Genomic DNA, 12,468 nt, shown 5'->3' with positions numbered 1-12,468 from the left:
CACGTGACTCAGAGATCACGAGGAAGAGAAAAAGAACAGAATGAAGAAACGAAGAAAAAAACTGATCAACTGTATTGAGTATTAAGGCATTCCCTTAAAATTTTGTGTTGTTTTGTTTGACACACAACAAACAACACACATCAACAAACAACACATATCAACAAACATCACACTGACACACAACAAAACAACACATATCAACAAACATTATTTTTTTAGACCTCAATTGCTTGCCTGTTTATAGTTCTCATAACCATCAATAAAGTGTATTCTGAGATTTGAGGTTTTGTATCACAGTATTAATTGATTGAGGAGTGTTACTCGTCATCATTGGTGAATCCTGGAGTGTGACGTGATGGTATCCCCAGTATTACAGCACAGCATCACACAAACCAAGAGACAAAGTTACGGAAACTAAACAACCTTAGATGTAATGTTAGTTCTGTACCTCAGTGTTGGGTAAAACACCATTATAATCCCCTTTGTGGTAGAGAATGCTGCTTACTTGTAGGCTACGGGTAACAGCAAAGATGTTGAATTAAACATACACACAATCAGCTTTTCCACAAGCCGCGATAATCAAAACGTCTATGTAATATTGTGAATATGAATTATTGATTTTTTTAATTATGAAAAGGTGGGTGAAATCATTTTTAATTTAAATATTCACAGCTTAAACGAACAACTATGTAAAATTTCAGGACCTAAAATGTAAGCCTTGAAAATAAAAGGCATTATAATGCAGGTACTGTTAATGCAATGCATTATTTTTTTCAGTTAGTTCTATTCAGCATGCTTTTTTGTTTCAAAGACATTTGTCATTATTTTACTTCCATAATTTTCCACTTATTGTGTTTACATGAATGAAAGTACGAAGTTTGCAAACATATTATTTAAGGGTGTCCATGTTACACTGAACATATGTACTTGTACTGTTATAACAGCAATAAATACATGCAAGTAACCCAAGACCAAACCCTAACCATATAGTGAGTATGTAACATGTAGTTAGTTAACTAATATTAATTACATGTATAATCACACTGTAACAAGGACACCTTCAAATACATTGTGACACTACGTTTTATTTCCAGAACAACAACTGTAATAAACATGACAGGAACTGGGGTTATCATGAATGGTTACACTTTATATTTAGGTCGCTCTCTCGGAAACCAGTAGTCAACCGATGGGATGTCCGAGGGTTCACCTGACCATGGGAAGAGCAGTGGTTGGTAGCCGAGCACGCACTGGAATGAAGGGAGTCCGGTGGTAGGTTGTTGTAGGAAGTTCTGTGCGTACTCGACCCACCCTAGTAACTGGTTCCAAGAGTCCTGGTGGCCATGGCAGAAGGTACGCAGGAAGTGGCTGATCTCCTGAATCTTCCTCTCTGTCTGCCCGTTAGACTGGGGATGGTAACCAGAGGACAGACTGACAGCCACACCTAGGAGTGAGTGGAAGCTCTCCAGATGAACTGAGATGAGATGAACTGGGGGCCTCTGTCAGAGACGATGTCTTCGGGAATGCCAAAGTATCTGAAGACGTGGTTGAACATTAACTCGGCCGTTTCCATGGCCATGGATATACTTTTCAAAGGGAGAAGACGACATGATTTAGAGAACTGGTCAACTATAACAAGGATACAAGAGTTGTTATCAGAGGGAGGCAGATCCGTGATGAAGTCCACCCCTAGGTGTGACCACGGGCGGTTCGGGACGGGCAGAGGGTGGAGCTTTACATCCGTGCACGTACCTTCTGATGTCCAATGCCATATTGGGCCACCAGACGTGTTCCCTCAGCAGTGAGAGGGTTTCATTGACCCCCGGGTGACCAGTGCCAAGAGATGTATGTGCAGAGTGGATGAGTGGAGTGGGCCGTGTCCTGGGGATGTATTAACGTCCTGGTGGGCAACCCTGCGGATTGTTGGTGGAGGGATTGGAGGAGGAAAGGGTCTTGGTTGACAAAGTGATTGGACTGAAAATTACCTTCTCAGGAAGTATAGGCTCAGGTTCATTCAGGCTTTCCTCAGGAGCGTGACACCGGGACAGGGCGTCAGCATTGATGTTTTTAGCTCCTGGGCAGTACGAGATGGAGAAGTTGAAGCGGGTAAAGAATAGCGCCCAGCGGGCCTGTCTTGGATTAAGCCTTTTGGCCTTGCATAGATACTCAAGGTTTTTATGGTCCGTGAGGACTAGGAAAGGGTGTTTGGCTCCCTCCAGCCAATGCCTCCACTCCTCCAGGGCCAGCTTGATGGCCAGTAGTTCTCGGTTGCCGATGTCTTAATTGACCTCCGCCGGATTGAGCTTTCAAGAAAAGAAGGCACATGGATGGAGGCGGTTGGGACTCCTCTGCTGCCGGGACAGGACCACTCCCACTCAGAACCAGCAGATGGATCTTTTCCTTATGAAGTATCCCGGTTTGGAGGGTTATGGACCAACAGTGTGATGAATGCATCTTCGTATCAATGGTTTACTGGTTATAGTATGGACCTGGTAGGCTGACAGCGTTGCCATGGTAGTAAGCTTGAGCTGACGGCAGAGGGTGCCGGAGATGAAGTTGCCTGCTGACCCAGAATTGAGGAGGACAGATGGGGCATACGGAGATGATATGCCCCGGAGATGCACAGTAGAGGCAGAGATTCTGGGCCAGCCGTCTTTGCCCTTTAGCAGCGGTGAGTCGGTAAGAGTCGACGAGCATGGGCTCGCTAGCTGGTTCTGGGGAGCTGATGGTCTCTGGTCGGCAGAGTGACAAGTTGGAATATGCCTGTCCCTGGTGCTCTTCGAGGCACGACTGCATACGAATGGTATAGGTGCTGGAGGTGAAGTAGATGGGATCTGTTGGAGAGGAGTTCTAAACGCTGGAGATAGTGGACACACACACACACGCACACGATGGAGATTTGGAGACACTGGAAATCGCTGGAGAGAGGTAAGTAGAGAGATCGTTAGTCCTTAGAGTAAGCATGCAGATTAGACCTTGTTGCAAACGAGACCGGACGCTGACTGGTTGCGTGTGTGTGGTATTTATGTGAACTGGTGATCGCAGGTGGATGAGAAGGAGGTGGGAGTGATTAATACTCAGGTGAGGGAGTGCACTGTGATTGGTTGGTGATGGAACTTGGCATGTCTGTTACACTACCAGTCATTTTTTAACAGTATTTTTGCTCATCAAGCATGCATGTATTTGATCCGAATTACAGCAAAAACAGTAACATTTTGAAAGATTTCTTACTATTTCAAACAACTGTTTTATATTTGAATATATTTTAAAATGTAATTTATTCCTGTGATTTCAAGGCTTATTTTTTTTTTGCATCATTACTCCAGTCACATGGTCCTTCAGACATCATTCTAATATACTGATTTGCTGCTCCAAAAAAACATTTTTATTATTATTATGTTAAAAACAGCTGAATATAATTTTTTAAGTTTCTTTGATGAATAGAAAATTCAGAAGATCAGCATTTATCTGAAATAAAAATATTTTGTAAGATTATAAATGTCTTTGTCCATTTAAAGCATCCTTGCTAAACAGAAGTATTAATTTCTACAATCACTAACCCCCCCCCCCCCCCCAATAAAAAAATAAATAAAAAATACAAAATGATATTGGCTCCAAGCTTCTGAATAGTATTGCATATAATGTTACAAAAGATTTTTATGTCAGATAAATTGTGATCTCTGAATCTTTATATTTATCAAAGAATCCTGAAAAAAATTTACTCAACTGTTTTAACTATTGATAATAATAATAATAATAATAATAATACTAATAATAATAAATGTTCCTTGAGCAGCAAATGACTAAATTAGAATGATTTCTGAAGGATCATGTGACACTGAAGACTGGAGAAAACACAGCTTTGATCACAGGAATAAATTACATTTTAAAATATATTCAAATAGAAGGCAGTTATTTTAAATTGTAAAAAATATTGCACAATATTACTGCCTTTGCTGTATTTCGGATCAAATAAATGCAGGATTGGTGAGCAGACGTGACTTGTAGAATAAAATAACAGGACACCGGCCCAAATCTGGCCCGCATGAAATCCATTAGGGCCAGAGGTTGGGTCCGGGCTATATAAGGCTCAGGTGTGGCTCAGATTTGGGTATTCTGGTTTACTTAAGGCTGAGAATTGGCACCAATAATAAAACCTGTTTTGGCCCAGATCAGGGCCAGCTAAGGCTGATTAACTGGCTGAGATTCGGGCTGGTTATGTGTGACCCGAGTCTTTAATCCAGTTCTGGGCCACTTCCGGGCCGTCATTCTTTGCGGTACCTGTGCCGATGGAAAAGTAATTGTGAAAAGTCATGGACAATGACAAAAATTGCAGAGAAATCAAAGAATCAAACTGTGTGTAAGCAAACCTCACACAGACCGAACTCGTGGTTTGAAATATTTATTTTATTTTTGTTATTATGCGCCAAACATTGTATGAAATCGAGTTGTGTATTTACTGCAGTAGTTGTGAGGTGGCGCTGTGAAGCACGAGCACTTCGCAGCAGCAGCCACGAAGAAGAGGAAACACGCACTTCCGGTTCTGTAATGAAGATAGCGACAGGGGTGCAGAGAGTAAATAAATGAAAAAACAAAATAAAACAAATTTCTCTCTGTGTCAGAATTAACCGTTTTTATTCAGATTCTGCGACGTAATGACGAGCCGAACGGCGTACTTCTACGACCCAGACGTGGGTAACTTCCACTACGGTAAGAGTGAAGTGTGTTAGCGGAAGCTGCTAATCCGAGAGTATGATCAGTGTTTACAGAGAGACAGCACACATCAGATCAGATCGGATCAGAGCTGTCTTTAACTCACAGAGAGATGTGGTCACTGCACGCTGCACTGTACTGTAAAAATGATCAAATTCATTAACACACATGAGCGAGCAGTGTATGATGAGCGGCTGCTGAGAGAGACTCATTCAGAACTGCCCCAGAGAGCTATCTCCAGATGTGTCCAGTCTCGCAATGCGCGTTTCTTTTATTCTTTTTTTTTTTGTTCTTTTTTTTATTTTTTTTTATGTGCAATGCTTAGTACATAGTATACTGTTGTTTCTGGTTGAAATTCAACATATGTGTCCCTGCAGCACAAAAGCAGGCATCAGTAGCACAGGTATATTTGTAGCAATATACAACAATACATTGTACGAGTCAGCACACATATATATATATATATATATATGTATATATATATATATATATATATATATATATATATATATATATATATATATATATATATATATAATTTTATAGCAGAAATCATTAGGATAATTAACTAAAGATCCTGTTCCATGAATATATTTTGTTAATTTCCTATCATAAATTTATGAAAACATAATTTTTGATTAGTAATATGCATTGCTAAGAACTTAATTTGGACAACTTTAAAGATGTTTTTTTTTTGCTCCCTCAGATTCCAGATTTTCAAATAGTTGTATCTCAGACAGATATTGTCCTCCTAACAAACCAGACATGAATGGAGAGATGATTTATTCAGCTCTCAGATGTTGTACCCGTTTGTCTGGTTGTGTGCTCCAGGGTCAGATGTTGATTGTTGAGAGGGCCCTGGTGAGAGGTTTACAGTCTGAATGATCTTCATCACAGAGTTAGATGTCTCCTGATCGAGCAGCGCTCCACGGCTCAGCTTCAGGTGTCAGTGTGATGTTTGGGGCAGAGCGTGTATCTGATCTCTGATGTTGTCCTGCAGGCACTGGACACCCGATGAAGCCTCACCGTCTGTCTCTCACACACAGTCTGGTGCTGCACTATGGGCTCTACAAGAAGATGATGGTATGCTGCGTCTCTGTAGTCCTGTCTCTTCACTGACCCCAGGTCCTGATGATCTCTCTCTCTCTCTCTCTCTCTGTGTGCAGGTGTTCAAGCCGTACAAGGCGTCTCAGCACGACATGTGCCGCTTCCACTCGGAGGATTACATCGACTTCCTGCAGAAGGTCAGTCCTAACAACATGCAGGGCTTCACCAAGAGCCTCAACGCCTTCAACGTCGGAGACGACTGGTCAGTTTCCTCCTCTTCATCCAGCTCATTCAAAGATTGACAAAAGATTTCAAGACATGTTTTAATGAACACTAATGAGAGCAAGTGGCCAGTCTTTTCAGTTTGTAGTTCTGCTTTTAGATGTTATCTTTGTTGTGTTCCCAGTCCTGTGTTTCCGGGTCTGTTTGAGTTCTGTTCCAGATACACTGGAGCCTCTTTACAAGGAGCGACTCAGTTAAATCACAAGGTCAGAGGCCGGCAATATTGCATTTGCTGATGCTTTGGACAAAATCATAATGCATACAATTTTGAACCTGAAAATGAATCTTTGCTTCCTGAAAATAATGCATTTGTCATGTGAAATGTGAAAGACTAGGATATTCTTAACTTAAAATTGTTTTTACAATAAAAATGGAACTACAACTTGAAACATAGTAAATATTTTGTATTGTTTTGATGATTATTTTGTTCATTGCACAGATATGTGACATTGCCATAAACTGGGCTGGAGGTTTACATCACGCCAAAAAGTTTGAGGTAAGCCTTGGTTTATTAGATTTATACAAAGATGAAGAAAAACAACGACATCAAGCCTCTATATTACTTCTTCTTTGTTCTGTCTCCAGGCGTCTGGATTTTGCTACGTGAATGATATTGTCATCAGTATTCTTGAACTTTTGAAGTAAGTGAGAGATGGACAGGAAGTGACATCACTCTTCATATATAATGCATCATTCAAAAATGATATAGAAATACCATTAATGAATGTACATGGGAAACACCATTTTAAGTGACTTGTTTTTTAGCTGTTTTGCTAATAACTAGTATTGTGGGTGTGCAAATGAATGAATAGAAATCCTCTGAATTAAAAACGGAGCATCAGGACTCGTCTGCTTCAGCTGGTTTCTGTCTGACAGGTATCATCCACGCGTGCTCTACATCGACATCGATATTCATCACGGGGACGGAGTTCAGGAAGCCTTCTATCTCACAGACAGAGTCATGACCGTATCCTTCCACAAATACGGGAACTACTTCTTCCCAGGAACTGGTATGTTGATCTGATTCAGACAGAAGTCAGCTCAGATGAGAACCCTCTCCATGTGTCTGCTGTGTTCACACTGCTGTGTTGATGTGAAGGTGACATGTACGAGGTGGGAGCTGAGAGCGGACGCTACTACTGTCTGAACGTGCCTCTGCGAGACGGCATCGATGACCAGAGTGAGCATAGGAGCTAAAGCTAGGTTCACTCTCATATCAGTCACTGCTGATCGTAAGGGACGAGTCTCTTCATGACAGACACAGGAGCTGCTGTTACTGTAATAGAAACCATCCCAGGATGCAGCAGTATGTTGAGAGAGTATTGAGTAGTCCATAGAACAGAATTCGAGGTTATGTAAGATACTGTGTGAACATGACCTGATCTAGAGCAGTGTGATATTCAGGGTTTCTTCGGGTCTTTGAAAGTCTTGATTTGCCCTTTTCACAAAGGTCAGAGCAGAAGGTCAAGGAATTAAAGTTTTCATGCATTTTCAATACCTTCAGTATTTTTGTTTCTAATGCAAATATCTAAGCACGTCTAAATCTACACACATTTACTTTAGACGCAAGTCAAAGTTGAGGTTATGCTTTAAAACAAGAACACACAGGTGTGTGGAAACAGTTTGTTTTTGGCTCTCTGGAAGAAGTTTGTTCTTGTTTTAATCATTTCATCATTCTGAGTGAGATGATCTCAAGATAGATGTTTGTTCTGGTGTTCTCAGGCTACAGACATCTGTTTCAGCCGGTCATCAAGCAGGTGGTGGACTTCTACCAGCCCACCTGCATCGTCCTCCAGGTGAGACTCTCTCTCTCTCGTGATACTGTGTGTGTTCTCTCTCTCTCTCTCTCTCTCTCTCTCGTGATGCTGTGTGTGTGTGTTACTGATGTGTGTGTGTTCTCTCTCTCTCTCTCTCTCTCTCTCTCGTGATACTGTGTGTGTTCTCTCTCTCTCTCTCTCTCTCTCTCTCGTGATGCTGTGTGTGTGTGTTACTGATGTGTGTGTGTTCTCTCTCTCTCTCTCTCTCTCTCTCTCGTGATGCTGTGTGTGTGTGAGTGTGTGTGTGTGTGTGTGTTTCTGATGTGTGTGTGTTCTTTCTCTCTCTCTCGTGATGCTGTGTGTGTGTGTTTCTGATGTGTGTGTGTTCTTTCTCTCTCTCTCTCGTGATGCTGTGTGTGTGTGTTTCTGATGTGTGTGTGTTCTTTCTCTCTCTCTCTCGTGATGCTGTGTGTGTGTGTTTCTGATGTGTGTGTGTTCTTTCTCTCTCTCTCTCGTGATGCTGTGTGTGTGTGTTTCTGATGTGTGTGTGTTCTTTCTCTCTCTCTCTCGTGATGCTGTGTGTCTGTGTTTCTGATGTGTGTGTGTGTGTGCTCTCTCTCTCTCTCTCTCTCTCTCTCTCTCAGTCTCTCTCTCTCTTGGTCAGTCGTGATGCTGTGAGTGTGTGTGTGTGTGTGTGTTTCTGATGTGCTCTCTCTCTCTGCAGTGTGGAGCTGACTCTCTGGGCTGTGACCGGTTAGGATGCTTCAATCTCAGCATACGAGGACACGGGTAAGAGCTCTTCTCCTCACACACACACACACACTACACACACTGCTCTGAAGTCTTCATCTGTGCTCAGACTGCTTGTGTCTGTAGAGACTGTGTGGAGTTTGTGAAGAGCTTCAAGATCCCGCTGCTCGTTCTGGGTGGAGGAGGATACACGGTCCGAAACGTCGCCAGGTGTTGGTACGTCCACTATTAATCATCCACTCTTTCCTTCTGTGAAATGAGCAGAGGTGTCACTAACACACAGGCCTTCATAGCAGCTTCCTGTTCAGACTACAGTAAGACCAAACTCTTCTCACAGAGCAGCTCTAAGTAACAAAATATAGAAAAGATTAGTGGATATTAAAGACAAAGTGGGCAAAGATAAAAATCTCTGGCATGTATTTTATCTTAGTTATTAAAAAATAAGAACAACGATACACATTGCAAATACTCTCAATTTTAATGGAAGAAAAATAATGACAAATGTCTTGTATTGCACTGAAAAAATAATGCATTACATTAACATTGCTTGCATTTTAATGCCTTGTATTTCCAGGGCTTCACTTTAAGGGGCTGAAATCCAACATAGCTGAATATTTCATTCCAGAACATTTCTAACTTAAAAAGGTGCTGAAGTTGGAACATGGTAAACTCGCGTCACACTCTTTTGACCGCTGACTATTTTCCTCGAGCGATCCGGTCGGATCTTCATGAATGCTTTTTGAGAGCACACACTTCTCTCGGAACAAAACCAGTCATCATCTAAATCTCTCAGCGTTTCTCTCTGCTCCCAGCATCAGACTCTTCAGAACCGTCATCTGCAGCCAATCATGTCTCCATTAATACTTCATGAGAGTCCCTTACTCTGTTAGAAAGAAGCCGGCTGAGAGTATCAGTGGTCCAGATGCTAGTGTGTCACTAATAAATAAGTGTTTTCACTGCAGTGTACTGTTCCAGCTGTTCTTTCCCAGTGTTGTAAGTTCATGTCTGAAGACTTGCAGCTTTTAAGCTGTGTTTGCTGCTGATGTGTGAGTATTCACTCGTATCTTCTCATTTCCTGCTGCAGGACCTACGAGACGTCTCTACTGGTCGAGGAGTCCATCAGTGATGAACTGCCATACAGCGGTGTGTGTGTGTGTGTGTGTGTGTGTGTATCGTCTGTCTGTGTGTGTATCGTCTGTCTGTGTGTGTCTCGTCTGTCTGTGTGTGTGTGTGTGTCTCGTCTGTCTCTCTGTGTGTGTGTGTGTGTGTGTCTCGTCTGTCTCTGTGTGTGTGTGTGTGTGTGTGTCTCGTCTGTCTCTGTGTGTGTGTGTGTGTGTGTCTCGTCTGTCTGTGTGTGTCTCGTCTGTGTGTGTGTGTGTGTGTGTCTCGTCTGTCTCTGTGTGTGTGTGTGTGTGTCTCGTCTGTCTCTGTGTGTGAGTGTGTGTGTGTGTGTGTGTGGATCTCATCCGTCTCTCTGTGTGTGTGTGTGTGTCTCGTCTGTCGCTGTGTGTGTGTGTGTGTGTGTGTGTGTGAATCACCCTAATGGGACTTCTCCTGTGTTTGTTCTCTTCACAGAATACTTTGAATATTTTGCTCCAGACTTCACTCTTCACCCAGATGTCAGCACAAGGATAGAAAACCAAAACTCTAGACAGGTGTGGGTTATTTTCCTCACACATGTGTTTTTACTTGTGTCTGTCTTTACATTGACTGTGGATTTGTCTTAAAGGTCCCATGACATTTTTAACATTAATACTAGTTCCCCTCACCTGTCTATGGTCTCCCGGTGGTTAGTAATTTTGATAGGTGTAAACCTAGCCCTGGGGGTCCTGCTCTGTCTTTGAGAAAACGAGAGCTCGTACGGCCAATCGGGAATCTTCCCTTTATGTCGTCATAAGGGGAAAGGTTACCTCCCCTTCCTCTGCTTTGCCCGCCCAGATATTTACATTTAAATCAGTCACAATGTCAGCACAGGCGTTTCAAACAGACTTTTATGATATGGATTCGACAGCACCGGCACAAACAGTGAGTAACAGTGTTCATTAATGCCTGATCTGTGATCAGTGATTTCTGATGTGTAGCTAATCATTCAAGTTCACACAGACTTTCTTTCTAAATCGTTTAATACTGTTTATGCATCAGTGAATCAATCCAGTGACTAAACGATCAACTTCACGTTGTTTCTCTTAGTAGCATGAAACAAATCTGTTATTTAAATTATTTACCTACAGAGAGCGATCAAAGAATGCTCACTTTATGTTCAGAGCTGTCAATCACACATCGCGAGTATATCTGCACACTTGCCCAAACTGCTGTTATAATCAATGATGCTGTTATGCTGCACTCGAAGCTCTTGCTTTATTCATGTCGATGTTGTGTTTGCTGTTAGCTGTGGTGAAAGCATTTTGTGAGAGAAAACGGGTTACAATAATGACGAGATCACTGCATCCACGTGATAAACAGACTCTGTCTACCCAAGGCTCATCACTGCAGCCTTTCATGTGATGGGAAAAGATAGAAAAAATAATGCTATAATCAACACTTCCATGTATTAAAAATCATACTAACAATATGAGTACACCTCAGCATTTAAACAAAGAAAATAATCCATGTCATGGGACCTTTAATGAGCACAGTGAGATCACACTCAAAACCTCTTTAAAACCTGGATCAGACAAAAAAAATGTAAAAACAAGCAGTGTAGCATAATGAACCGATTCAGATTGAGATGCTCTCTGGAGATCTCCGAGCACTGAGGTTCACTTCCTGTCAGCCGTCAGCACAGTCAAGGACTTAGATATCAAACCCCGGTGCATTGTGGTTTTTATTGGACTTTTTATTGGGCGTTTTGTAATAAATTATAATAATGCAATAAAGTGAATAAAAAGTGAAATAATAAAAAACCATATCAAAATGTAACCCTTGTGGCTATAAAGCAGATGTCCGTGTTAGAGCGTGTGTGTTTCGCAGGTGTCGAGTCTTCAGCAGTGTGTGTGGTGTTCTGTGTTTTCTAGTATTTGGAGCAGATTCGTCAGACAGTGTTTGAGAACTTGAAGATGTTGAATCACGCTCCAAGTGTCCAGATCCATGACGTTCCCTCAGATTTACTGAGCTACGAGCGTCCAGACGAGGCTGACCCGGACGAGCGCGGCTCAGAAGACAACTTCTCCAGGTGACCGCACGCTGACACTAGTGTTCAAACACCAGAAACACTGCAGCTATCATCAAGAATCTATCTATCTCAAATATTCTGTAACATTATAAATGTCTTTGCCATCACTTTTGATGCTTTTAACATTGGATCGATAGATGCATCTCTGCTGGAAGTATTAATTTCCTTCAAAAGCAAGTGATTTGTATCTCTGGTTATTGTGCAGTTGACTGTAGATATAGTGTGTGTCCTGATCTTCTGACCGTCTTCTGTTTGATGGCAGGCCTGAAGCAGCGAACGAGTTTTACGATGGTGATCATGATCATGATAAAGAGAGTGACGTGGAGATCTGAAGCTCTGGTCCTGGAGGATGAGCCGTCTGTGTCTGAAGCTTGTATCATCTCCACAGCTCTAGAGTATTAATACTGCACCTGTACTGAGGAGCCCGAGCTCATCTCTACTGTATATTTACTGCATCCACGTGGTTATGATTAACAGAATTGTTTTTTTACCTTTTCATCATTTGTTTATAGAATGTTTCTGTAATAAATCTTTTGGAAAAGAACCTTCGTCTTTAAGGAAGAAATAATGAATACAATTCATTTTTAGGCAAACACACACACACATATTAATATACTAGTACTGTCAAACAATCGATTGCATGTTTTTGTTTATATAGTTTTTGTCTGTACTCTGTATATTTATGTGTATATATATAAATACAACACATGCATGTGTATATTTAATTCTATTTGATTTGTTTATATA

At 41.6% G+C, this 12,468-nt stretch overlaps 1 protein-coding gene across 1 annotated transcript; it reads left to right on the top strand.

The window, feature by feature from the left end:
- Positions 1 to 4,510: 4,510 nt before the first annotated feature.
- LOC127971670 (histone deacetylase 3) lies at positions 4,511 to 12,265 on the top strand. The gene is made up of 15 exons (XM_052574854.1): positions 4,511 to 4,710; positions 5,714 to 5,796; positions 5,880 to 6,022; positions 6,167 to 6,248; positions 6,482 to 6,538; positions 6,628 to 6,683; positions 6,919 to 7,052; positions 7,142 to 7,222; positions 7,765 to 7,838; positions 8,524 to 8,588; positions 8,676 to 8,765; positions 9,634 to 9,692; positions 10,125 to 10,204; positions 11,564 to 11,721; positions 11,984 to 12,265. The coding sequence occupies exons 1-15, from the start codon at positions 4,656 to 4,658 to the stop codon at positions 12,051 to 12,053; spliced, it is 1,287 nt and encodes a 428-aa protein (XP_052430814.1). The 5' UTR covers positions 4,511 to 4,655; the 3' UTR covers positions 12,054 to 12,265.
- Positions 12,266 to 12,468: the final 203 nt, after the last annotated feature.

This window comes from Carassius gibelio, chromosome B14 (assembly GCF_023724105.1).
Source record: "Carassius gibelio isolate Cgi1373 ecotype wild population from Czech Republic chromosome B14, carGib1.2-hapl.c, whole genome shotgun sequence".
Classification (NCBI taxonomy): Eukaryota; Metazoa; Chordata; class Actinopteri; order Cypriniformes; family Cyprinidae; genus Carassius; species Carassius gibelio.
Note: the sequence above shows the minus strand (reverse complement) of the source record. Positions and strands in the feature narration are given on the sequence as shown.